Source organism: Suncus etruscus, chromosome X, assembly GCF_024139225.1.
Source record: "Suncus etruscus isolate mSunEtr1 chromosome X, mSunEtr1.pri.cur, whole genome shotgun sequence".
In the NCBI taxonomy this organism is placed as follows: domain Eukaryota; kingdom Metazoa; phylum Chordata; class Mammalia; order Eulipotyphla; family Soricidae; genus Suncus; species Suncus etruscus.
This window is the reverse complement of record NC_064868.1, coordinates 43,194,163-43,221,536: the sequence shown is the minus strand read 5'-3', so window position 1 is coordinate 43,221,536 and position 27,374 is coordinate 43,194,163. Positions and strand designations below refer to the sequence as shown.

General features: G+C 40.5%; 1 protein-coding gene across 1 annotated transcript in view; it reads left to right on the top strand.

The window, feature by feature from the left end:
- The window catches only part of MED14 (mediator complex subunit 14), a 90,859-nt gene that overhangs the window by 19,287 nt on the left and 44,198 nt on the right, over positions 1 to 27,374 (top strand). Inside the window, exons 7-14 of the mRNA XM_049767146.1 lie at positions 2,098 to 2,205; positions 3,259 to 3,391; positions 4,787 to 4,937; positions 5,425 to 5,536; positions 14,053 to 14,178; positions 15,168 to 15,246; positions 21,584 to 21,743; positions 27,170 to 27,364. Coding sequence (XP_049623103.1) covers positions 2,098 to 2,205; positions 3,259 to 3,391; positions 4,787 to 4,937; positions 5,425 to 5,536; positions 14,053 to 14,178; positions 15,168 to 15,246; positions 21,584 to 21,743; positions 27,170 to 27,364 — 1,064 coding nt within the window. The remainder of the gene's footprint in view (positions 1 to 2,097; positions 2,206 to 3,258; positions 3,392 to 4,786; positions 4,938 to 5,424; positions 5,537 to 14,052; positions 14,179 to 15,167; positions 15,247 to 21,583; positions 21,744 to 27,169; positions 27,365 to 27,374) is intronic.

Genomic DNA, 27,374 nt, shown 5'->3' with positions numbered 1-27,374 from the left:
ACTTTGTCCACAAGTCCCCAGATTGTAGTACATTATAACATTTTTAGCAGTACACAAAGCAATCTAAAGCCATGAAATCTATGACTCCTTAAACATTGAAGGAAGGCATAGTATTTTTTTTATATTTTCATGCACATGCATATTGGTTTAAGTTAACATAAAAAATTTAAGTGCTTTTTGGGGGTTAGTCAAAGGAGCACAGTAAAAATGGTGTTAGAGTGGCAAATATTGTTTGCATAGGCCCATCAAAATATGGGGGACATGGAAAGGAAAAGCTTTGGTCTAAATACAAGGAGACCCTACCCCTGAAGTTTCCTGGCATAAGACCAACTCTAGGCTCCAGGCAAACTAGTTTGTTCAATCCAAGTCATTGTCTGTAGTGCCAATACAGTTTTATTTTTCACGCAGCCTCTATTGTTGGCATCACGTTTCTGTATTAAAGATCCTGGAATCTGCACATCCTACATTGAAGTCAGGCTGGTGTGGAGTATCCTCTAGTTTCACCTCACAATTAAGGGGCAATACAGAAAGCCCAGACCAGTAAGCAGGTCATTGTTGTTGTTAAGTCTTCTCAGTGTTAAGGGAAGTCTCTTTTGAGTAGGTCGATGTCAGAGCAGCGGTAGGGTCTTCCCTTGTAGACGATTGCCTCCAGGTGATGTTATAAACAACCTTGGATGTTTCGTAGATGTCTTCCCTAGATCGGGGATGAATGGATAATGCCCATTCTTCTGAGGCCTGTGCCAGGTCATTATGTCAATGTTCAGGGTGTAAGGTCCTATTGCATTACACAATTTATGTGTTCCCATCTCTATTAGATAAGAACTTATTTGTATGTATAGTATTCCCGTTTTAATGTGCCTAAGCAAACAAGAAATAAAGCCACGTGGCGTTATCAGAGTATATGGGGGCGTAAGAACATGTCCAACAATACCCATGACTTGGTTCGAACGAAAGCATTAAACTAAGGGACTCTTTCACCAAATTCCCTATTGAACAGTTCACAAAGAGAAGAAAAGATACAAAAAAGGGAAATCATCAGTGTATAAGAAAATATTCCGCAAGAGTTATAGCCGTAAAAGAAAACACACATAAAATGTTGGAAAGACATACGTGTACATTCTATGCCTTTTGAAATAGTTGGGAGGGTGTTAACTCCAGGGCACCACTATGGTCTGTGACTTAGGATTCTACAGTACTTAAGTTAAAGAGGGTAAATGTGGAGTAATGATGATAGGGGGTGAGAGAGTTAAGAGAAAAATGATCTTTTTGTAGGGGTATGCGAAAGGGCAGAGTACAAAATGGACATTCTGAATATGTATCTTGTGCATTTGAAAATATAGACTGGTAAGAGATTACCAGTGACTGCTTTAGTGCAACCCACAAGTAAAGCCTAGGGCAACCTTCAAGCTCCTCCAAGGGACCCACCTCGCTGGCTTGCCCAGGCGTGTGGCCCGGAAAAGCCCTGGAGATCTGGAGCAAGACAGTAGAGGGGTGCTGGGGTTACTCAAGTCCCATACCCCCCCTAGGTCTGGTTAAGAAGGCGTCTGGCATGGCAGAGGCCTGCCGAACCCCATGCTGGTAGCTGAAGATATTATTCTTACATGTGATCAATATTTTTGTAATATTGAAACATTTTTACAGAGTAATTTCTAATTACTAGTGTTGTAATTTGTCCTGAAATTTGAAGCAAAAATTTTTTTGAAGCAAAAAAATTTTTGAAGCAAATTTTTGATAATCCTAACTACCCTTTAGCCATAGATGTTGCCAAATCCTCAAAGGAATATTCTCTAGTTTCCATAGATCATTTCAATTTAAAATAAAATTTATTGCGAGGGGAGTCAGAATGATATCACAGCAAGTAGGGCATTTGTCTTGACATAGCCAACTTGGGTTTGATCCCCAGCATCCTATATGGTCCCCTGAGCCTGCCAGTAGTTTCTGAGTGCAGAGCCAGGAGTGTAACCCCTGAACACTGCCAGGTGTGACCCAAAAGCAGACAAAACTCATTGCAAGTATAGTCTTTTCTTATTTATTACTATGTAACACAGACTGTGCACTTAACTGATTAACCACCTTTTTTTCTCCTGCCAATATTAGATGGGAGAACACTAGTTCATAGTATGCAGATTAACTTTATCCATCAGCTGGTGCAGTCCAGGCTTTTTGCTGATGAGAAACCTCTTCAGGACATGTACAATTGCCTCCGTATCCTTTTGAAACTTGAGTGATGTATGTATAAGGAATTATGTCTCTTTTTCCTACCACATTGGTGATTTTCGGTTTTCTTTCTTTCCTTTTTTTTTTTTTTTTGGTCCCAAGACTCTCCCTCTGGGGCCAGAGAGATAGCATGGAGGTAAAGCGTTTGCCTTGCATGCAGAAGGTCATTGGTTCAAATCCCGGCATCCCATATGATCCCCTGAGCATAGAGCAGGAGTAACCCCTGAGTGCTGCCGGGGTTACCAAAATCAAAAATCCAAAAAGACTCTCCCGCTTTGCTTCCTTTCTGTTAGAAATGGGCTTGGGAAACTGGTTCATGTGAAGAATAGTAATATATGTGAGTATGATAAACTTAAGTTTTGAGTTTACCGTTGATATTGCAGGTAGAAATAAAAAGTGATACATTAGAGAGGCTGGAGTGATAGTACAGTGGGCAGAGAGCTTGCCTTGCACGTAGCCAATCTTGGTTTGATTTTTTTTGAGGTTTTGGGTTTTGGGACAAAACCGGTGATGCTCAGGGGTTACTCCTAGCTACGGGCTCAGAAATCACTCCTGGCTTGGGGAACCATATAGGACGCCGGGGGATCGAACCGAGGTTCATCCTAGGCTAGCGCATGCAAGGCAGACGCCTCATGGCTTGTGCCACCACTCTGATCCCTAGGTTTGATTCTTGGTATCCCCTGTGGTCCCCCAAACCTGCCCAGAGAAGCCCTGAGCACTGCTGAGTATGACCTACCATTCCCCACAAGTGATGCTTTAGAACAGGTACCAAGTTACTATATTGTTTTCCTAGTTTTTAAACTTGACAAATTAAGGGACAACCAAGATTTTGTTTAAATGGTTCAAGATGCAACAGAAAACTTTTTGTTAAAATTTTGCCACCTATTTAAAGCTTTTTCAGAATGTCATTGGAGAAATAGAATTCCAAGAATTTCCCTCAGTGCCACCTTTTGGGGAATAGAGTTTTTGTTAAAATGGAATGTGTATGATTTTGTTGACGGTTGTGGTAATATGTTTAATTCACTTAACAATATCCATCAGATTCTTTTTGCTTATCACTTCAATTAGAAGTGTTACATTCCCAAACCCTGTTGTTAATCCGGGAGCGGTGGGGAGACCTTGTGCAGGTGGAAAGGTATCATGCTGGAAAGTGCCTCACACTCTCAGTTTGGAAGTAAGTATACAGCTCATTCTGTGAATTTGTGCTCTCACATTAAAACTACCTTCTTTTGGGGCCGGGTAGGTGGCGCTGGAGGTAAGGTGTCTGCCTTGCAAGCGCTAGCCAAGGAAGGACCGCGGTTCGATCCCCCGGCGTCCCATATGGTCCCCCCAAGCCAGGGGCGATTTCTGAGCGCTTAGCCAGGAGTAACCCCTGAGCGTCAAACGGGTGTGGCCCAAAAACAAAACAAAAAAAAAAAAAAAAAAAACTACCTTCTTTTTCTTTTGCCTACATCTGATTTCCTATAGAGTAGTAGCTGTGTGTCTAGCAACATGATTTGTATAGTTAGCTCCCATGGTGTCTAAAAGCCACATATGGCTTCCATAATTGACTCCTTTCTCAGAACATGGCATGTTTTAAATATGTAGACATTGATCTATTTGTACTGTTGCCACAGCATGCAAAATCATCTCCATTTTTAGGGAAAACACCAGATATATCCCTAGATTTCCCTGATGTGGAGAGCTGAAATAGCCTTTCATGCAGAAGGTCAACAGTTCGAATCCCGTCCCATATGGTCCTCCGTGCCTGCCAGGAGCAAATTTCTGAGCAAGAAGCCAGGAGTAACCCCTGAGCACTGCCAGGTGTGACCCAAAAAATACACACACACACAAAAAAAGCTGCCCTAAGTGTAACCTTTTCCTTTGCAACTCAATTGTTACAACTCACTCCCATATGCTTTAATCTTTTCACCTGTGGACTGGTTTACTCCTCTAAAACCCGCTGTTTGGAAAATAAACTTTTCTTCGCACTCCTGCCAGAGATGTGTTGACCCCACATACTCTGTGTGTGCTTTCATTATTTCACATTTTGCCGCCTGTGCAACCCACTCTCCCTGAAGTGGATTCATTGAAATCCCACTGATGGCTGTAGGACAGAAGCCGCCGCCTACAGCATACTATTACCTATTCTTTTGTTCTGATTTGGAGGGCATGTGTGGTGATGCTCGGCGCAGCTTCTGGCTCTGGGTTCGAGATTGGTGCTTGTGATGCCAGGGATTGAACCTGGCTGGGCCACCCACATAGCCCTTCAAGCTGTCGCCGCACCCCTTTGAGTTCAGTGTAAAAGTTTTAAATGCAGTAAGTTAAATATATGCCTTTCTAATATGAACTTATTTATTTCCTGGAGTGCTCAGGGGTTTCTCCTGACTCTGTACTGAGAAATCACTCCTGTTGGATGTGCAGGGGACCCTATGGGATACCAGGAATCAAAAACCCAGGTCGGCTGCATGCAAGGCATGAGCTTAACCATTGTACTATCACTCAGGCTCCCAATAGAACTTTTTTTTAAATTTAAAGAAGTTGACAGTTCATGTTAAAAAAAAACTTAATAGTTCTTTTTTCTTTTTAGTCAACAAGTTCTTGGAAGAAAAATAGGACCATCAACTGTTCATAAAGTTACAATTAAAATTGACGAGACTGATGTTTCCAAGCCTTTACAAATTTTTCATGATCCTCCTCTGCCAAGTTCTGATTCTAAATTAGTAGAAAGAGCCATGAAGGTAAAAGATTTCTAAATATCTGTTTAATTTTAAAGATGTCCTTTCAGATTTTATCATGAAGATCAAATCACCATTTTTCCAAGATCTGGTATTTGACCAGTCTGATAGCTAACAGATATCTTGATCTATGTTTGCCAAAATATTGTGATACTTAAGCTATCACTGTCATCTATGTTCTCTTAATTAACTTTATATTTGTTTTTGTTGGTTAATAAAGTGTACATCTTTTTGTTTGCTTTTTGTATTCTTTGAGGGGGTGTTCATTAGTTCATTACTCATGGCTGGATAAGGGTGTGGCATGGGGGGGCCAGGGATTGAACTCAGATGGGCTGTATGTAAGACAAATTCCCTATTCACTGTCCTCTAGCCCCCACCCCATATGGAGTCTTGATTCTGAAAGGAAATATTTTGAAGCACAATAATTTTCTCTCAGACTTGTAAGTAAAAATGTTTAAATTGAACTTGCCATCTGTTCTTGTTTGTTTAGATTGATCACTTATCAATAGAAAAACTCCTGATTGACAGCGTGCATGCAAGAGCGCATCAGAAACTCCAGGAACTCAAAACCATCCTCAGAGGCTTCAATGCCAGTGAGAATTGTAGGTTCTTTTAAAATTGACATTTCTGATTGTATCTCGTTTTTATAAATAAGCATCTGATTTTGTTTGTTAGTTTGTTTTGGAGCCACACCTGGCTCTGTACTCAGCAAACTTGGGGAACCATATAGGATGCTGTGGATCGAACCAAAGTCGGCTGCATGCAAGGCAAACACCCTACCCACTGTGTTAACATTCTGGCTCCAAGTATCTGGTTTTTTTACTCAAGGGTCTTTATGATTTTCTCTCCCCTGCTTTTGTTGGGTACAGGTTGGGCATTTCTTCATTTTAAATTATGATACCTGATTTGTCCTACTTTATCCCTTCTTTTTTCTGACATAGCTTGGCTTTCTTTATTTATTGTTTGGGGGCCATACCTGGTGATGCTCAGGGATTACTGCTTTACTGCTGACTCTGCACTCAGAATCACTCCTGGGATCCATATGTAATGCTGGTGATTGAACTGGTGATTTGCTGAGTGCAAAATCCCTACTGGCTGTACTATCACTTCAGCATGGCTTTATTTACTGTTTTAAAAATAATTTTAAATTAAACTAAAATTTGTTTCAGTTAGATCTACAAAGTTGTTAGAAACCATTTCTGATACTCAGTGTTCTAACTCCAAACCCACTGCAGTGTCATTTACTAGCCCAAGATTTTCTCCTCTCCCTACCCTGCTTCCTTAGCAAATACATTCCCCCCCACCCAAAAAATGACTTACTTTAGTTTTGCTCATATGCTTATACTAGTGTTGACTCTTAGAATTTCGATGTACATAGCTACCTCTATACCACCAACGTGTCCAAGGTCCTTAGGTTATTTCTAGTCTGTCTCCTCCTTAAAGCGTCTCCCATTTCTATAATCCAGGGACTTGGCATTATTTTGAAATGTGCACATATAGGCACTTCTTAATTTTTCCTATAGAAATGGAAGCTATTTATTTATTTATTTATTTATTTTGGTTTTTGGGCCACACCCAGTGATGCTCAGGGGTTACTCCTGGCTATGTGCTCAGAAGTCGCTCCTGGCTTGGGGGACCATATGGGACGCTGGGGGATCGAACCGCGGTCCTTCCTAGGCTAGCGCAGGTAAGGCAGGCACCTTACCTTTAGCGCCACCGCCCGGCCCCAGAAATGGAAGCTATTTAAACATGAATATTTTTAATATAATTTTTATTTTGATCATAGTGGCTTACATATTGTTGACAATAATATTTTAGGTACATATTTACGTAAAATCAGGGGGGATTCCCATCACCGATTTGTCCTCCTTACACCTCCGTTTTCGTCCTACCTCCCATATCCTCCTCCCTCACCCCCGGGGCTGCTAGAATATGTGGTCTACTCTGTACCTAGCTTACTACTTAGTAGTCTTGTACCTGTTTGGTCTTGGTGCCTCCCTTAAGAACATGAATATTTTTAATCTTTATTTAAACACCTTGATTACAAATATGATTGTAGTTGGGTTTCAGTCATGTAAAGAACACCCCCCTTCACCAGTGCAATATTCCCATCACCAAGTCGCCAATCTCCCTCCTCCCCACCCAACTCCCACCTGTACTCTAGACAGGCTTTCTACTTCCCTCATTCATTCACATTGTTATGATAGTTCGCAGTGTAGTTATTCCTCTTCATTCACCACTCTTTGTGGTGAGCTTGAACATGAATATTGTTGTTTTTCTTTTAAAGATAAAACAATATGGCAAGTAATTGTATTTGAGTGGAGCAAAATTTATTCTTTTCATATATTTATTTCTATTGTAGGATGTTTGGGCCAAGCCATGCTCAGAGGCCACCAGGGAAACACCCTGAAGTGTTTAGGAGACCATCTGGTGTCAGGGATCAAATATACTATATATTTAAATATATTTAAAATATATTTTAAAAAATGGGGAGAAGGGAAGCGCTGCTGGAAGAAACCACCATGGGAAGCCAGAAAAATAAATTGGTAGTTAGAATACAGCATTTATTCAGGGAAAGAAAATGAATAGAGGTAAAAGGAGAGAGGATCTGAGATGAGTTGAAGACTAAGGGGAAGGGCAGCTTAATTTAAGAAAGCAATGCGGGCCCGGAGAAATAGCACAGCGGTGTTTGCCTTGCAAGCAGCCGATCCAGGACCAAAGGTGGTTGGTTCGAATCCAGGTGTCCCATATGGTCCCCTGTGCCTGCCAGGAACTATTTCTGAGCAGAGAGCCAGGAGTAACCCCTGAGCACCGCCGGGTGTGGCCCAGAAACCAAAAAAAAAAAAAAAAAAAGCAATGCATAGCAACAAGAGTTTACTAAGCCTTCTGACAAAAACTTCATTGGAGATCAAATAATTTTAATAAATTTGCTTATTGTACTTTTTTTTCTTTTTTTCATTCTCTTCCACTTACCTGGAAACAAATGTATTATCAACTATGATACCTGCACTCTAAATAAAGAAAGCAAAGTAGTCATGGACTATATTATATTAGTTTTATTATTTTTGTTTTTTGGGCCATGCCTAGCAGAAGTCAGGGCTTACTCCTTATAGCACCTTATCTGCTATACTGGTTCTTTAGCTCCCAAACACGGACTTTAAAGAAATCTGGGGAATGTAGTGGCTACTGGAGGGACAAAGTTCACAAGCCCCATAAAAGTTGAACAAGTCAATGTTTTCAGATGAGATGTCACTGACCCCGACCCCTCAAATACTGACCTAGAATTGTGATTGGGACATATAATTGAGACTCATTAGAGTTCAAAAGCCTACCTACATACATGCCTCTCTTTCGTTCTTTTCTTTAATGGCTTTTTTTTTAAAGATAATTCACATTCTGTTTGCCATTTCAGTGATTTGCAGTACTCTCTTAGGAAATTCTTGATTGTAGCACATTGTAACTGCACAAAAAAGAAACTTTGTACCTACTAACAGTCACAACCCTTGATAAAATCCCATATTCTGCCCTGTAGTTTGGGGACCAGACCCACTGGTCTTGGACTACTCCCAGCTGGTGGGTGTTCAGGACCCTGTGCAGTGCTGGGGATTTACCTGGGCTCTCACATGCAGGCTAAGCATGCTCATTAGTCCTATGTATGGTTGTGCCATTGACTTGTTTTCACTAGATTTACCTTTAAAGAAATGAAACCATATAATGTGTTTGCATATTGTTTTAGCATAATGTTTTTTGTTTGTCCATGTTATAGTATGTTTCCATACATTTTATATTTTTGGCTTTGGTTTTGATGGCATACTCATGGTGCTGGGTTTACTCCTGGCTTAGTGCTCGGGGGTCGCTCAGGGATGTGCTTTGCTTCTGGAGGTCCAACCTGCGCTCCTTGAATGTAAAGCATGCACTCAGTCCAATGAGCTATCTGTCTGGCCCCACTACTCCATTTCTACTATCAGATTATCTCTTGTATACCACATCTTATTTATCTCTTCAAGGTTGCATTTTTTTGTTTTTGTTTTGGGGGCGTCACAACCAACAATACTCAGGGTTTATTTCTCTTGGTTCTACACTCAGCAATCACTCCCTGGCAGTGCTTTGGAGACTTTATGGAATGCCAAGATTGAAACTGGTTCGGTTGTATGTAAAGCAGATGCCCTAATCACTGTGTTCTTTATTGTTCTGGCCCGCTCAAAGTTGCTTTTATAACTGGTTAGATTTTAGCTTATTTTTCCTTTTGTTTGCAATATAATGCTGCTCTCAACTTTCTCGTATAGGTTTTTGTATAACATCTTTAGTTTTTGAGAATGGGTCAAATGTCAAATACATGTTTGGCATTTTGACATATTTTACAGTACTTTATAATTACACCAGTAGTGTGTGGGGCTTCCAGTTCACTTCTTCGCCATTACTTGTTACTGCCTGTTTCTAGCCAATGTCATGAATATGAAGTATCTGCTCAGTGTTTGCGTCACCCTGGTGTTGAGCAAATGCCCATAACTCAGGGCTTACTTCTGGCTCTGCACTCAGGGATCACTCCTAGCAGAGCTTAGGGAATTCTGTGGGGTGCCAGGGATCAAAAACAGGTCTGTTAAGTGTAAGGCAAGTACCCTACCTGTTGTACTATGGCTCTAATCTTGCCCCTTCGTTTTGAAGTATGCTTGCAATTTTAATTTCTCTCTTTTTTATTAGTGGGGTGCCAGTTGCTGAACCCAGGGCCTTCAGCTCATAAAGCATGTGTTCTATTGTTAATCTCTAACCCTTGCCTCATAATTTTCATTTCTAATTTTTTAAATGCTAAAATGATGTGTGTTCATTGTTGAGATTGCAGGAAATAAGGGTTTGGTAGACTGGCTCTAATCTTTTTCGGTTATTGTGGGGAACGGGCACACCTGGCTGTGTCAGAGGGGCTTTGTGCTCCAACCACTTAAGCCACATCACCAGCCCTCTGGTTTACTTTAGTATCATCAGTCACTAAGTCTCAGTCAGTGAAAAACTTGGGCTTGCTTAGGGGATATTTAAATCACCTGGAAAAATAGATACCCAGGGGCCCGGAGAGATAGCCCAGCGGCGTTTGCCTTGCAAGCAGCCGATCCAGGACCAAAGGTGGTTGGTTCGAATCCCGGTGTCCCATATGGTCCCCCGTGCCTGCCAGGAGCTATTTCTGAGCAGGAAGCCAGGAGTAACCCCTGAACACTGCCGGGTGTGGCCCAAAAACCAAAAAAAAAAAAAAAAAGATACCCAAGCATGTGTTTACATAAGAGTGGTTTTGTATGCTGTTCTTGGCAGTTGCCAAGATTTCTCTTCAGCATTTTGCAACTCTGGTTCTACCTGTGTCACCAGAATACAGGGTCACCTGTCTGCTCCCGACTGGCTCATTTCCGTGTTAGGTCCTGGTGTTTCTAACTCCAGGGTGTTGGTGTGAGCACTCCTGAATGGCCAATCCCAGTGAGGATAGACTTAGGCAATGGCTTTCAAACAAAAAGTGTTAATAGTATGGGGAGATGGTGGTTAGAGAAAGATGCTACGTTCTTTATTCAAGGCCTTCGTTTTGGAGTCGAAGGGCATGTCTACATTGGGGTCTGCTCCATCCATCCTGCCTCAGATGAATGTAGTAGGGAGGATGCTTTCATTTATTTTTTAAATTTAATTATTGGTTTTTAGACCATACTCTGCTGTGCTCGTGGCTCTTGACTCTTTGCTCAGCCAGGGATCACTTTTTTTTAAAAGCAGTTTATTTATTGATTGATTGGTTTCTGGGCCATACCTGGCAATGCTCAGGGGTTATTCCTGGCTCTGTGATCAGAAATTGCTCCTGGCGAGCTCCGGGGACCATAGGGGATGCCAGGAATCAAGCTGGGTCCCTCCCGGGTTGGCTGCCTGCAAGGCAAATGACTTACAACTACTATCTCTCTGGCCTCCAGTGATCACTTCTGACAGTGCTTGGGAGACCATATAGGATGCTTGGGATAGAACCCAGGTTAGCCACATGCAAAATAAGCACGTTACCCTCTAGTTCTGGCCCCTTTCACTTATTTTTCCATTCATGTTTGTATGTTTTTACTCTTCATGTAGTCTTGATCACTGTAGTTTCGATAGAAAAGCATGTTTCGGGGCCGGGCGGTGGCGCTGGAGGTAAGGTGCCTGCCTTACCTGCGCTAGCCTAGGAGACGGACCGCGGTTCGATCCCCCGGCGTCCCATATGGTCCCCCAAGAAGCCAGGAGCGACTTCTGAGCGCATAGCCAGGAGTAACCCCTGAGCGTTACCGGGTGTGGCCCAAAAACCAAAAAAAAAAAAAAAAGAAAAGCATGTTTCAGGGTCCCCCACACCAAAAAATAATGCATTAATACTCCATTAGTAATGTTAATTTAATAGTACAGGTATGTTTTTTATGTTTGTTTGGGTGCCACACTGGCTAAGTTCTTGGGTGGTTTGCTTCCTGAAGTGTTGAAATGGCCTTGTGGCCCCAGGGATCAAATGAGGGTTTCCATCTGCAAAGCATGTGCTCCAGCCCTTTGGGTATCTTGCCTACCCCAGATGTTTAAAGAGCCAAGAAAGTAGCCAGGAAAGGTAGAGCTCTTACCTTGCATGTGTGAGTTACAGGTTCTATTTCTGCCACTGCCGGGGATGGGGTTGGGGTGGGGAGACATCAGTGTAAGGGTAGAACCTCAGGGCTCAGTGGTAGAGCACTTGTTCAGTCCCTGAAACTGGGGTGGGTGTGAGACTAATGTACCCAGATGTTTTAAAAAATGACCCTGCTTCAGTTTTGTAAGCACTTCTTAGAAAGTCCCCCCCCATTTTTTGAGGCACTGTGATATATATAATATTGTTCATGATAGAGTTTCATGTCTAAAATGTTCTAACCCATACCCTTCGATAGCTGTTGCCCTCCACCATTATCCCAGGGCACTTTTAATAAAATTAATGTAGTTCATTTTAGGGAAACATCCTGAATTTAGCTCATTTGTTACAGTGGTCCGAATTGTAAAATATTGTAAAGGAAATAATTTTACTTTTTCTGCTGGTCTTTCATGTTACACATTTGTATATAATAGAATTAGATATATTGAAAGAAATTCATTTTCATTCATTCGACTATGGAACCTGTCTTTGTTTTGTTTTGTTTTGTTTTGTTTTGTTTTGTTTTGTTTTGTTTGGAGGCCATGAATAGCAGTGCTCAGGGCTTGCTTACTCCTGGCTCTACATTGAGGGATTATTCCTGGATGGGGCTGGGGGACCATATGTGATGCTGGGTATTGAACCTGGGCCAGCTGCATGCAAGACAAATACCTTAACTGTAAAACTGATAGGACTTCTGTTTCCTATAATCTTTTATATTCTACTAAATTTTTGTTACTTGTGTAGATAGTTTAAGACTCAGGGGTCTTCAAACTACAGCCCGTGGGCCACATATTGTATTTATTCCCATTTTGTTTCTTCACTTCTAAATAAGATATATGCAGTGTTCATAGAAATTTGTTCATAATTTTTGTTTTTACTATAATCTGGCCCTCCAACAGTCTGAAGGATAGTGAACTGGCCCCCTGTTTAAAAAGTTTGAGGACCCCTGGAAGTTTTAGTGGTAACATTACTCATTTTCATGTTTGCAAGTTCATATTAGTTTTGTTCCTTTGAGTCACAAACAAAAATGAGTCCACATCTTTGAGCACTTGACTTTTTAAAAGCACCTTTATAGACATACCACATTTTCCTCCTAATGATGCCTGGCAAAGATTGGAACATGTTATTCTGGTTGAACTACAAAGTAACCCAAGGAAATCACACCTGGTGACTCATTATCACTGTCTCCCTACCTGCTATTCTGTGCTTAGTTAGCTTTAGCCAAACTAGTAACTAAAGCAGCATATTCCTTTTACAACTTATCAGTTTGATCAGCATGATGTGCACTTTTCTTTTCTTTTTTTTTTTTTGAGGAGGGGGGCACACCCGGTGGTATTCAGAGGTTACTCTTGGCTCTTTGCTCAGAAATCACTCTTGTTAGGCTAGGGGGGGCTACATGGGATACTGGAGATCTAACCCAGGTTGGCTGCATGGAAGGCAAACACCCTACCCACTGTGCTGTCGCTCCAGGCTCCCAATGTGCAATTTTTGAGGCTTCTCTCTTTCACTGGATTTTGTTGTGCCTGCCTTTCTTGGATTAAGAGAAAAGTGTATTGGGCCTGGTGGAAATAGTAAGAAACTTGAGGAAGTATATTGGCAGTTTTAACTATTAGCAGTCACCTTCCATCAGTAGTTATTTTATCTTGAGCTTGAAAATGAGATACCAGGGGCTGGAGCAGTGGCGCAGTGGTAGGGTGTTTGCCTTGCACGTGGCTGACCTAGAATGGACTGTGGTTCCATCCCCCGGTGTCCCATATGGTCCTCCAACCCAGGAGCAATTCCTGAGCATCACCGGGTGTGGTCCAAACCCCCCCCCCAAGAAAATGAGATACCAGATGACTTAAAACATTTCCCCTATATAATATATAATTAATAGTTCTTAACAATTTTGGGGGTGAGAGACAAGGGGTCCTAATTGCAAGAAAACTGCTCCCCTTTTAAAGAATAAAGCATTTAGGCCATACATGAAATTGTTTTTCCCATTTTAATACAATGTGTCTTAAAATTAGCTTATTGGTAATTATTGAATGAAAGTAAAAATCTAAAAATCTGCTCACTTCACAAGTTTAAAATTTTATTTGCTTCTGGTTTGTGGTTTTTGTTTTTTTTTTTTTTTTTTTGGGCTGTGTCCATACCTGGCAATGTTCAGGGGTTACTCCTGTGCACACAGGAATCACTCCTGCTACTTGGGATCAAATCTAAGTTGGCTGCCCTACCCACTGTATTCTCTCTAGGTTAAGCTTTTTTACTTTTCATTTTAATCTTTTAAAAAGATTGGGGTTGGTTAATATTCGAGACAGATGTTTGCTTCGAATCACCTTGAAGATTACATTCATCCTTTTATGATAATTGACATACTCAAGTGTTTTCAGAATCATGTTTTTTTCTTTTAACATTCAGAGTGGTTCATAGTCGATTTATTTATACTCACTGGTAGTCTTTTTTAAATCCAGATAGAAATATAATGTTTAATTCTTGATTATCCAGCTTCCATACAGACTACACTTCCAGCTCTTATTGTTCCTATCTTGGAGCCCTGTGGTAATTCGGAGTGTCTACACATTTTTGTAGATTTGCATTCTGGAATGTTCCAATTGATGCTTTATGGACTTGGTAAGTTATAAATGATATAGTTCCTGGTAAGGAAAAGTATTTTTTAACAAAGAAAATAAACTTTCTGCCATAAAGTATTAGAGGGAATGGTAGAAAACAGATATGAAAGAAATGAATAACTCTTACTGGTATTTATTCCTTGGGGGCCCCATTTTAACTCTATTTGTATTTTGCTAATACAAAAAATGATAAACTTTCCACTGAGAAATACATTTATGTGAAGGTTATTCTCTGTTAAATGATACAGGTAGCTGTTGTTATTTTAGACTTACTTGTCATACTATGATTTAAAATACAGGCAAGTTAAAAATAATAATTACTGTATTTTCTGGCGTATAAGACGACTTTTGAAACAAAAAAAAGTCAACCGAAAATTGGGGGTCGTCTTATATGCCGAGTATAATCCCGAAAAATGTTTCAATATGCTGCTAAACGAAAATTGTCTGAATATTGCCACAAAACGAATTTTCCAACTTGATCCTGCACTAATCACTGTCAGGCTGCTCGGACTGCCTCTCTAACTCAGCCAATCCAAGCAGGCTTTTTATGCATGCAAATTAGACAATATTTTGGACCTGAATCTACACTGTAAAAAGCCTGCTCAGATTGGCCAGAGTTAGAGTGGAAGTCTATTACAGTATAACCTTTGAACCTTTGCTTGTTGTGATTGGCTCACTGTGGTACATATAGTTGCAGCACAGGAACGGTAGACGAAGTTCAGGGAATTAAAATATAGGCCAAAATTAGCAAAATTCTTGCTACTTGTTCCACTCTTCTACTATTGCTTTTAATATAGTCTTAACTAATTTTATCTAAATGTTAAAGAAGGGAAAATAAATTATGTTAATATCTGATGATGTCTTCACTGTTTCTCTGACTTCAAAATACTACTTTCTGCCTAATGCAATTTTCATGTATATTTTGTGCTACTTTGTTAAAAATATTTTGTTCTATATGAGCAGTTAATAAATAAGCATTCTATTCTGTAGACCAGTCCACACTGGATGACATGGAGAAATCTGTGAACGACGATATGAAACGTATCATTCCTTGGATTCAACAACTTAAGTAAGCTTATTTAGCTCACATTAAAAATGGAAACTTATTTCAAGATACATTTTATTTCCTGTCATTACTCTTGTCCAGTTAAGTCTTGACCAGTTAAGTTCAGGAGATGAAACTTGAGTCTCCTTTGGTACTTAGAATCTAAATACTCTCAGAATGGGTTAAGAATGGCAGGGATGCTGGAGAGATAGCATGGGAGTAAGGCATTTGCCATTCAAGCAGAAGGATGCTGGTTCGAATCCTGGCATCCCATATGGTCCCTGAGCCTGCCAGGAGCAATTTCTGAGTGTAGGACCAGGAGTGACCCCTGAGTGCTGCCAGGTGTGATCCTAAAACAAAACAAAATAAAATAAAAAAAGAATAGCAGAGGGGCCAGAGCAATAGTACAATGGGTGGGGCGCTTGCTTGCACATGGCAACCCAGGTTCAGTTCCTACCATCCCATATAACCCCTAGACTTCCAGGCTGCCAAAAGTGATTCCTGAGTATTGCAGAATCAGGAGTAACCACTGACCAATGCTTTGTGTGGACCCCCCCCAAAAAAAAACAAGAGAGAGACAGACAGACAGATAGACAGACAGACAGACAAATGGCAGAGTGTTTTTTTTAATAAAAAACAAAAATCCCGTATAGAGCAAATACAGGGCCCAGGAACATGATGCTTTATCTTTTATCTCTTGCTACATTTTTCCCAGTATAAGTACCCAACAAAGCATTCACTTGGCAAATTTTATTATACTTGGTTCTCCATAATAGAATCATTTTTGTTCTTATCCAGGGTAATCTTCCTGGTATCAGTCTACCAGCTGACACTTTCAGAATAGTTTGTGCTTCTTTACTATCATTCATCTTGTCTCAAAATTCTCTGAATACTTTATATTATTGAACTAAATAAAGTTGAAAATCGAGCTAAAGATTATTAGAGCTGTGAGGTTTTCTTGCCACACTATACACAGAGATACCCTTTATGGCAAATCTAACAAACTCTTTTCAAATTAAACAAAGTTTCAAGGGATAAAAATAAATTTCAGAAAGCAAAGCTAAAACTGAAAAATGGGATATATAGTACAAGGGAGAAGACTGAAAGCTTATTAGTTTACTTGTTTATTTGACAGTGTCATTTAGCACAGATAGAACCTAAAACCACGAAGCTGCCAAAAGCTTTAAACTCATTGTGTCTTTCAAAGACCCCTTGAATGTCTCTTATAATAGTACCTCCCAATGATCTTTGGGATAACTGGTCATTAATTTTTTTAAAATAATGTTATTTAAGTATGTGTTACCGTAAAATTCATCCATGTTAAGCTTGCAGTAAATTTACTAAGTTTTGCAATCATAACCACAATCCAGCTTTAGAATATTTCTGTAACCTCAAAAAATCACTCATTTCTAGTTATTCCTTTTCCAGAACCAGATCCAGGCAACTATGAATCTCCTTTTTGTGTTTGCAGATTTTTTTTCTGCACAGTTCAAATAAAAAGGATCATAAAGTGGGTGTTTTTATTTTTGTGGCTTGCTTAATATAGTATTATAGTGTTTAAACATTTGCCCATATATTGGTCCTTTTTATTTTTTTGTAGGGAGCAGGATGGGCCTCCCCATAACTTTGAGTGCTTCAGTGCCCAGCAAGCTGGAAGCCACCAGGACCACCCTGATGATGTTATGTTTGGGGAGTAGAGGGGGTCATGTAGTGGCAGGGACCAAACATATGCCTTGTGTATGTAAGGCATATACCCTTGGCTCCTGAGCTCTTTCTCTCAGGACCCTTGGTACTTCACTTTTACAACTAGGGTTTATGAGTTTGCCACATAGTAGGAATGATGCCACATTTTCTTCGTCTATTCATTAATTGACAGATACTTGTTTTCATTTGAATGTGCATTTGCAAGCTTGTGTGGATTTACATTTTCATGTCTTTGTTCGGTTGGTTTAGTTTGGGGGGGCCAAACCTGGCAATGCTTAGAGCTTACCCCCTGCATCTGCATTCAGGGACCACTTCTGGTGAGGTTTAAGGAACCATATGGGTGCCAGGATTGAACTCAGATCAGCTGTGTGCAAAGCAAGCACTCTATACACTAATTTCTCTGTGGATCCCTACTTTTTTGGGGGGAGGGGGTTGGGTCACACCCAGCAGTGCTCAGGGGTTACTCTTGGCTCTATGCTCAGAAATTACTCCTGGCAGGCTCGGGGGACCATATGGGATGCCTGGATTCAAACCACCATCCTTCTGCATGCAAGGCAGATGCCCTACCTCCATGCTATCTCTTTGGCTCCAGGTGCCCTACATTTTTAATTTTTTTATATTAGCACATTAATCTAAAATTTTATATATTTAGAAGTAAGTAAGTTGAAACAATCTCTTATTTTCTTTGTATATTGATTCCAAGACTAACAAAAGTTTGAGTTTTGGGTAGTTATGAAGACTAACATTTTGTGAACATGTGGTTATTCATTGCTTACATTTCTTTAAAGAAAAGCCATTTATTAACATTTCTAAAAATAGACAATATAGTATATACTATATGATTTAGGTTTTTGTTGGTTTATATTTGTTTTGGGTCACAAATGGCTTACTGCTGACTCTGTTCTAGATCACTCCTAGTGGACTTGGGGAACAGTATATGGTTCCTAGACTCAAAACCTGTTCTGTCTCATACAAGGCAAGCACCTCACCTCCTGTACTATTTCTCTGGCCTCTTTTATTTAGTTCTTTTTTAATATATATTTTATTTATTGAAAAAAATGCATCACATAGTTGATATAACTGATCATAATACAATTGTTTCAGGAAGACCAAAAGAAACATGATTAAAAAAAAGAAAGTTGGGGGCCGGAGAGATAGCATGGAGGTAAGGCATTTGCCTTGCATGCAGAAGGATGGTGGTTTGAATCCCAGCATCCCATATGGTCCCCCGAGCCTGCCAGGAACAGTTTCTGAGCATAGAGCCAGGAGTAACCCCTGAGCACTGCCGGTTGTGACCCAAAAACCGAAGGGAAAAAAAAAGAAAATTGAAAGCAAAAATAAAGACATGGGAGAGAAAGCATTTTTTATTTTTTGGGGGTGATACCTAGGGTAGAATTGTTAGGCCATACGATAAATTTACATTTGGACTTTTTTTACTTTTGGGGGTGGCAGTGGAGTGGAATAGCCTTCCTTGCTTAGCCTAGAAACCTATGGGCTACTTCTGCAAATACTTGGCCCTACTTGGTCTGTTAGTGCTGTATCTGACAGGTATTTGGGCTCAGGAGTATTGGTGGGCCAATGTCCTGTGCTTAACTTTTTGTTTGTTTGTTTTTGGGCCACACCCGGCAGTGCTCAGGGGTCACTCCTAGCTGTCTGCTCAGAAATAGCTCCTGGCAGGCACGGGGGACCATATGGGACACTGGGATTCGAACCAACCACCTTTGGTCCTGGATCGGCTGCTTGCAAGGCAAACACCGCTGTGCTATCTCTCCGGGCCCAACTTTTTATGTTGACTTATTTATTTCGGGTTTTGAGCCATACCCAGCAGTGCTCAAGATTTACTCCAGGCTCTGAGTTCAGGTATCACTTTTGGCAGTTTTCTGGTGACCATATGGGATATTGGGATCAAACCTGGGTCTTAAGCCCGGGTCGGGTCAGCTGCATGTAAGGCAAGTGCCCTATCCACTATCCTGTTTCTTTGGCCCTATGGGCTTAACTTTTTTAAAAAAAGGAGTTGCAAAATTCATTTCCAAAGTGACTATGCCATTTCACAGTCTCATCAGCATTTTTGAAGGTTTCTATTTCTCTATATTCAGTACATCCTCGTATGTCTAATGAGATCCCACATGTGGTTTGAACTTCCATTTTCCTGTTAATATGTTGTGCATGCAATTACTTTTTGGGTGCTATACAATAAAGATGTGTTCTAGAAAAAGTAGATGAAAAACACAAAATTTAACCCTCAACCTTATTATCTATTAACAGACATAAGATTATGGGGCCGGAGAGATAGCACAGCGGTGTTTGCCTTGCAAGCAGCCGATCCAGGACCTAAGGTGGTTGGTTCGAATCCCAGTGATCCATATGGTCCCCCGTGCCTGCCAGGAGCTATTTTTGAGCAGGTAGCCAGGAGTAACCCCTGAGCACCGCTGGGTGTGGCCCAAAAAACATAAAAAAATATTATATTTCTTTTAGTACAGTAGAACAAACGTGAAAAAAAGCCTGTTTAGGGTAAAGGCAGTGGATATAATGAAAATCACTCTTAGACTAAAACTTTTGTTCCACAAAATCATAGCAAAATGAAAGTTAAGAAACACCCCTTCTCTTTAAGCCCATGTTATCTTGAACACATAACTTGTTTGCTTATCTTTGTTTCTTTGCTTGTTTATTTATCAATATTTAGATTTTTTTTAGTCACACCTGGCAGTGTTCAGGGGTTACTCCTGGCTCTACGCTCAGAAATCACTCCTGGCAGGCTCGGGGGACCACATGGATGCCAGGATTCGAACCACCATCCTTCTGTGTCAAAAGCAAATGCCCTATCGCTGTGCTATCTCTCAGGCCCCAATGTTTAGAATTTTTAATATGACAAATAAACTTGTTTCTTGCTTGCTGTAACTTAGCTAATTATAATTGAGGGTAATGATGATGCTATTTGCAGCATATATTAACTGCTTATAGTTCAGGACATTAATTCTGGCCTAAAATGAAGCACCTAATGGTATATTTTCGAAATGTATCATATGGTAATTGGGGTAAGGGTGATAGCCCAAAGTTCATCATCTTTTCCATTCTGCAGACATGGGTTTTCATCCCTGGCACCATCATTGCATGGACCCCTATAATTGTGCTAGGAGTAGTCCTGAGAACTACTAAGTATGACTCTGAAATAACAAACAGAAATGTGCCTTTTTAATAATCTATTTGAACCATTGATTCAGTTAAGTTGCAGCTAAATTTGTTTTTCCACTGGGTTACAGAGATAATATAGCAGGAAAGGTACCTGCCTTGCATGCTGCCAATCAGTTTGTCCCCCAAACCCTGTGAGTAGTGATCCCTTAACATAGAGCCAAGAGTATGCCCTGAACACAGCCAGCTGTGGCCCAACCCTCTGTTTCCACCATTGTTTTTCCATGAATATAGTGATTTTTAGATTTTTGTTCATTTTGGCATAATAGGTGGAGCTATTTCTGAGCAGACAGCCAGGAGTAGCCCTTGAGCAATGCCGGGTGTGGCCCAAAAACCAAAAAAAAAAAAAAAAAAGAATATACATGTTAAAGAAATACACTTATATTTAATAAGTATACAAAGGAGATATGCATATCCTTAAGAAATTATCTGATGAGCATGTAATTCTAAATCATAACTTCAGTCGGCAACGTAGTCTTGTGGAGTCTGAGAAAATGGTTCACAGCAGCCATGGATTCAGAAATGTCCTAGAGCCAAGGATTTCTCAAAAACCGAAAACCAGTCATGAGCAACAGTCTTATTATGATGAAGTGAAGTGGCAAAAAGGCAATTGCCGAGAACACATCAGCAATAGCGGTGTGCCAGCTGAGAATAACTCACAGCCCAATGATTTGAGCTACTCTGACAGCATCAGCAATCAGAGCTCTTGGGCTCTGGCATGGCGCTCCTCGACTAGGCTGATACAAGGGTGTGGAGAGGATCTCTTCCAGCCCCATAGCCTATGACAGCAGAACTTGGGAAGAGGAGGGAACACTGCAGCCCAATACACAGACCACTTGCAGGGACATATTATCTTGCAATAGGTTTCAATTATTGAAGATAGAAATGGTTTTTGTTTGTTTTTAGTTTTTGGGCCATACCTGGTGACACTCAGGGGTTACTCCTGGCTCTACACTCAGAAATCACTCCTGGCTTGGGAAATCATATTGGACCCTGGGAAATGGAACCATGGTCCGTCCTGGGTCAGCCGCGTGCCAGACAAATGCCTTACCACTGTGCTATCTTTCCAGTCCCTGTTTGCTTTGTTTTATCTTATAAACACTTCAGACATCTTATAAAGGATATTAAAATTAGTTTGAGCTGGCTTATTAGCATTAAGAAATGTGACATCCCCTACATTAAACTGATATAAGGAACTGATGTTTCAGCCTGAATACTAGTTAATTAGGACAGAACTAATCAAAGTAACTGACATTGCAGTTTAAACTCTCTAAACTAGAACTAGAACAATCAGTACAGAATTAGTGGAATAATTCATCATTATGACCATGATTGTATATGCTTTTCGTTCAGTTATTTCAAAGTAATTAGTTTCTTTTTAGTAACCTCTAATAATCTATAAATCAGTAACACATAGCTAATCAGAAAAGTCTTTGGTTTTATTACATGGTTTGTGTTTTAAATCAAGGTTTTGGCTTGGACAACAGCGTTGCAAACAATCTATAAAACATCTGCCTACAATAAGCACTGAAACACTGCAGCTGTCCAATTATGCAACCCATCCTATTGGAAGTCTTTCTAAGAATAAGCTCTTCATTAAACTCACCCGTCTTCCACAGTACTACATTGTAAGTATGCAAAGGGGTGATGTGGGGGAAGGGATCAAGCTCAGTAATTATATTAGTATCTCAAATGATGCGTTGTTATGTTTTATTGAATATTTGACTTTTGAACAGTGATTCTCAATTCAAGACCTTGGGGGGGTGATGTCTCCAAGAAACCACATACTAGGCAGACCTGGGGAATATAATGAATATATATAACCTCACCCTAAGGTTCTCTTTCAAGGCAAGGCCTAGTTTCTATTTGAAAGACAGTAGGTCCTCTGTTTAAGAAGGAAAAAATTGAGAGCAACTACTATCTAGGTTAAGCTTATTTGGATTTAAGGATGTTAACTTTCATAAGACAGCCTTTTAAATACAAGATGGCTAAAGTAGCTTTATTTTCTTTGTTTTTTTAAATTTTTGGGCCACACCCCGCAGTGCTCAGGGGTTACTCCTGGCTCTGCTCTTAGAAATCACTCCTGGTGGGCTCGGGGGACTATATGGGATGCAGGGATTCAAATCACCGTCTGCCCTGGGTAGTGTTCTACCTGTTTTCTTAATCTTCATTGTTTGAAAACATATATCCATTTTCAGTACACATATGATCCTTTTTATTTTTATTTTTTATTTTTAGAAATATTAAAAATTTCATTATTAGGATATAAAAAATTGTTCCAGGTGTTTTCTGTTTGCTCTTTTATGATATCCTTAAACAATTAAAATTTTTCCAGAATTTGAGAATATGGACTTGCCCTTTATATAATTTCTTGCTTGGTACAAATTTCTTTGTACATGTAGTAGGCACTTCTGTTTTTTTTTAATATTTTATTTAAATATTTATTTAAACACCTTGATTACAAACATGATTATGGTTGAGTTTCGGTCATGTAAAGAACACCCCCCATCACCAGTGCAACATTCCTATCACCAATGTCCCAAATCTCCCTCCTCCCCACCCCACCCCTGCCTTCTATTTCCCTCATATATTCTCTTTGTTAGGATAGTTCTCAATGTAGGACAGTTCAAAATGTACTTATTTCTCTAACTAAACTCATCAGTCTTTGTGGTGAGCTTCATGTCATGAGCTGGAACTTCCAGCCCTCCTCTTTTGTCTCTGAAAATTATTGCAAGAGTGTCTTTCATTTTTCTTAAAACCCATAGATGAGTGAGACCATTCCACAACTTTCTCTCTCTGACTTACTTTGTTTTTGTTTTTGGGTCAGACCTGACGATACTCAGGGGTTATTTGTGACTCTGCACTTAGGAATTACTCCTTCTGGTGCTTGGGGGACTATACAGGATGCCAGGAATCCAACCCAGGTCAACTTAGGGCAAGGCAAGGCAAGTGCCCTACTCCTGGTTCTCTACTTGTTGTACTATCTCTCTGGCCTAATACTTTTGACTAAGAATTTAAGACATTTGAAGAAAAAAAAAAACAATTCTGGATTGTTAGTTACTGGTAATGGGAATGGTCTTTTTTTTTCTGTTTTGAGGTTCTTCCAAAAGAAAGGTCTTTGAGAGCACTCAGTGTAGACTGACAATCCTCTGTCATTTCTATGAATTCCACTTTTCTGAATTTCAAAGCATCAGCTGTGGAACTAGATTTGGCTGGTGACAAAAATATGGTAGTTTCAGTTCTTGGTGAGCTGTCTGGTCTACATGTGAGACGATTGGCAGAAAACACATCTAATAATCAAACTTCTGAACAGAGAGCTCTTATATTAGCTCTTATATTTAGCCACATGAAATAAAAGTAAAATGGTATCGGCACAAAACTAAGCTTTAGTGTCAGTGATGAGTGATTAATATAAAACCATAATTTGTTTTAGTGGCTTAAACCAAAACTGAACATAATATTACTTTCATCCTTCATACTTTTCACTATTGGATGAATGCAACATTCACAGGAATGAGAAGAATTTCTACCCTGGCCTTTTAGGACATTGGAAAGACTTGCTGCTTTTCATTTTCATTTAAATATCGTTTTAGGGGCCAGAGCAGTGGCACAGGCTGTAGGGCATTTGCTTTGCTTGTGCTAACCTAAGACGGACTGAGGTTCGATACCCGGCATCCCATATGGTCCCCCACGCGAGGGGTGATTTCTGAGCACATAGCCAGGAGTAACCCCTGAGCATCACCGGGTGTGGCCCAAAAAACAAATCATTTTATAGGCAGAGTGATAGTACAGTGGATAGGGTACTTGCTTTGCATGTAGCCGACCTGAGTTTGATCCCTACATATGAGTATATGGCCCCCAAAGCATTGCCAGGAGCAATTTCTGAGTGCAAAGCCAGGAGTAACCCCTGATCATCATCAGGTGTGACCCAAAACCCAATATATATATATAATATATATATTATATATACATCATTTCATGTAGTGAAAATTTAGACTTTCTAGTATCTAGTATATGGTTTTTGATAGATGCATAGTTTTTTGGCCACCTTTTCTCTCATATCAGAACAGATAGATCTGTTACCCCTCAAAATTCCCTCGTGCTGCCCCTGTATAATTGTTGCATGTATAATACTTCATTACTTTTATTGCTGAGGAATATTTCATGCTATTAATGTATCATGGTTTACTTAACTATTCTCTTCTTGGTTATTTCCAGTTCAGAGTGGTTATGAGTAAAGCTACTATAAGGATTTGCATATGGGCTTTTTGCAAATTTAAGTTTTCATTTATTTTCAGAAACATCCTAGATGTGGGATTGTTGTGTCACGTGATGAATGTATATTTCACTTTCTAAGAAATTACTAAGATTTTCTAAAAATGCCAGATCATTTTGAATTCCTGCCAGTAACAGACAAGAGTTCTAGTTGTTCCATCTTCTTCCTAGAATTTGGTACTGTTGGTTCCCTCCACATACCCACACTTGTCTTTCTTTCATTACTGATGATGTTGCAATGACTGAGGATCACACATGCTTGTTTGTGGTGATAATATGTTTGGTTGAATTGTTCATGAAGGCTGCACATCTCATTGTAGCTCTCATACCACTTACTGTGGTGCCTGCCTGGTATTGAATTTCAATAAAATTAGTCACAATAATAGATTCATAGTGGTATATATCTTCTTTGTTTATTTGGTTTTGGTTTGGGAGCTATACCTGGCCATGCTCAGAAGTCAATTCTGGCTTTGAGCTCAGGAATTACTCTTTTATTGTTTTTGGGTTTTGGATCACACCCAGCAGCGCTCAGGTGTTACTACTGGATCTGTGCTTGGAAGTCACTTCTGACAGGCTTGGGGGACCATATGGGTTGCCGGAAATTGAACGGGGGTTCATCCAGGTTTGGCCGTGTGTAAGGCAAATGCCCTACTGCTATGCTATTGCTCTGGCCCCAGGAATTATTCTTTTTTACTTGTTTATTTTTGGGGGCCACACTCGGTGATGCTCAGGGTTTACTCCTGGCTATGCGCTCAGAAATCGCTCCTGTCTTGGGGGTATGGGATGCCAGGGAGCTAATCAAGGTTTATCCTGGGTCAGCTGCATGCAAGTTAAACGTGCTACTGCTGAACTATTGCTCCAGCCCCTCCACTGTAATTTATTTTCCTAACCCCACTTTTTTTGTTTTTGGACCACACCCTGTGATGCTCAGGGGTTCTGAGCTATGCGCTCAGAAATAGTTCCTGGCTTGGGGGACCATATGGGAACCATGGTCTGTTCTAGACACAAGGCAGATGCCTTACCGCTCCATGCCACCATTCCGGCCCCAGGAATTACTCTTGATGTGTTCAGGGAACCTTGTTGGATGACAGGAATCCAAACAGAGTCAGTCATGTGCAAACCAAGCACTTTATCCACAGTACTATTGCTCTGACCCCTCCTCTTATATTCTTTTTTTTTGGGGGGGGGTCACACCCGGCAGTGTTCAGGGGCTACTCCTGGCTCTACGCTCAGAAATCACTCCTGGCTGACTCGGGGGACCATATGGGATGCCAGGATTCGAACCACCGTCCTTCTGCATGCAAAGGAAACGCCCTATCTCCATGCTATCTTTCCGGCCCTCCTCTTATATTCTTAATTTATGCTTCTCACAATTACAATGAGCTGAATGTCTTTCTGTTTGGGGCAAGGGTTTAGGGCTACACTTGGTATTGCTCAGGGCTTAATCATGTCTCTGTTCTCAGGGCTCACTCCAACATAAAGTTGGAACATACGTGGTGCCAGGAATCAAACTGGGGTTGTCTGTAATTCTTATCCTATCTATCCTGCTCCACCGTAGCTATTTAATATTGATACCAGTTGGGGGCCAGAATGATAGTAAGTAAAGCTGCTAGGGTGCTTGCTTTGCACTAAGCAAATCTGTGTTTAATTCCTAGCATCACGTATGGTTCCCCAAGTCCACCAGTAGTTATCACTTAGGGCATAATTAGGAGTAAGCCTTAAGCAACACTGAGTGTGCCCTCCCATAAACAAACAAACAAACAAACTCTATACCATTCTAGAAAATAAAGCAAATCTGCTGGGTTTAGCACATTTTTTCATTTCACAAGCTATTCTGTGGTCCTCAAAATACAGCCCATGGGCCACATATTGTATTTGTTCCTGTTTTGTTTCTTCACTTCAAAATAAGACATATGCAATGTGCATAGGAATTGTTCATAGTTTTTGGTTTTACTATCGTCCAGCCCTCCAGCGGTCTGAGAGACAGTGAACTGGCCTCCTGTTTAAAAAGTTTGAGGACCACTGCATAAATACTGTCAATGACACCTAGTACTGATGGTCTGTTCCATATTCTACAGAATGTAGTTGCTTTTACATCTTTAGTCTGATTTATTTTTTAAGAAAACGCATGCAGGAGGATGGTGGTTCAAATCCCAGCATCCCATATGGTCCCCTGAGCACCACCGGGTGTGACCCAAAAACTGAAAAAAAAAATATTTTGTTGGAATTTTTTTTTTGTTTTGTTTTTGGGCCACACCCGGTAACGCTCAGGGATTACTCCTGGCTATGCACTCAGAAGTCGCTCCTGGCTTGGGGGACCATATGGGACACCGGGGGATCGAACCGCAGTCCGTCCAAGGCTAGCACAGGCAAGGCAGTCACCTTACCTCTTGCGCCACCTCCCGGCCCCGGAATTTATTTTTTGATATCATGATTTGTCCTTGGAATTTATTTTTTGATATCATGATTTGTCCTTGCTCTTAAAAAAGATGTCTACATTTAATTTCTAACCCTGAACCCTACTAGATGCAGTGGTCCTCAAACTATGGCCCGCGGGCCACATGTTGTATTTGTATCTGTTTTGTTTCTTCATTGCAAAATAAGATATATGCAGTGTGCATAAGAATTCGTTCATAAGTTTTGTTTTTACTATAGTCAGACCCTCCAATGGTCTGAGGGACAGTGAACTGGCCCTGTTTAAAACGTTTGAGGACCCTGAGATAGAGGAAGGAAAAGATAGATCACATCTCAAATTTCAGTTTTGTTTTGAACCTCTTAGGTGGTGGAAATGTTAGAAGTTCCTAATAAACCCACCCAGCTGACATACAAGTACTACTTCATGTCTGTGAATACCCCTGATCGAGAAGATAGCCCGGTCACTGCACTCCTGTTTCAGCAGTTCAAGGAAAATACCCAGGATTTTGTTTTCCGTATGAAAAATGGGAAATATCCCCAAACTGGTACTAAGCGCAAGGTATGGTCCC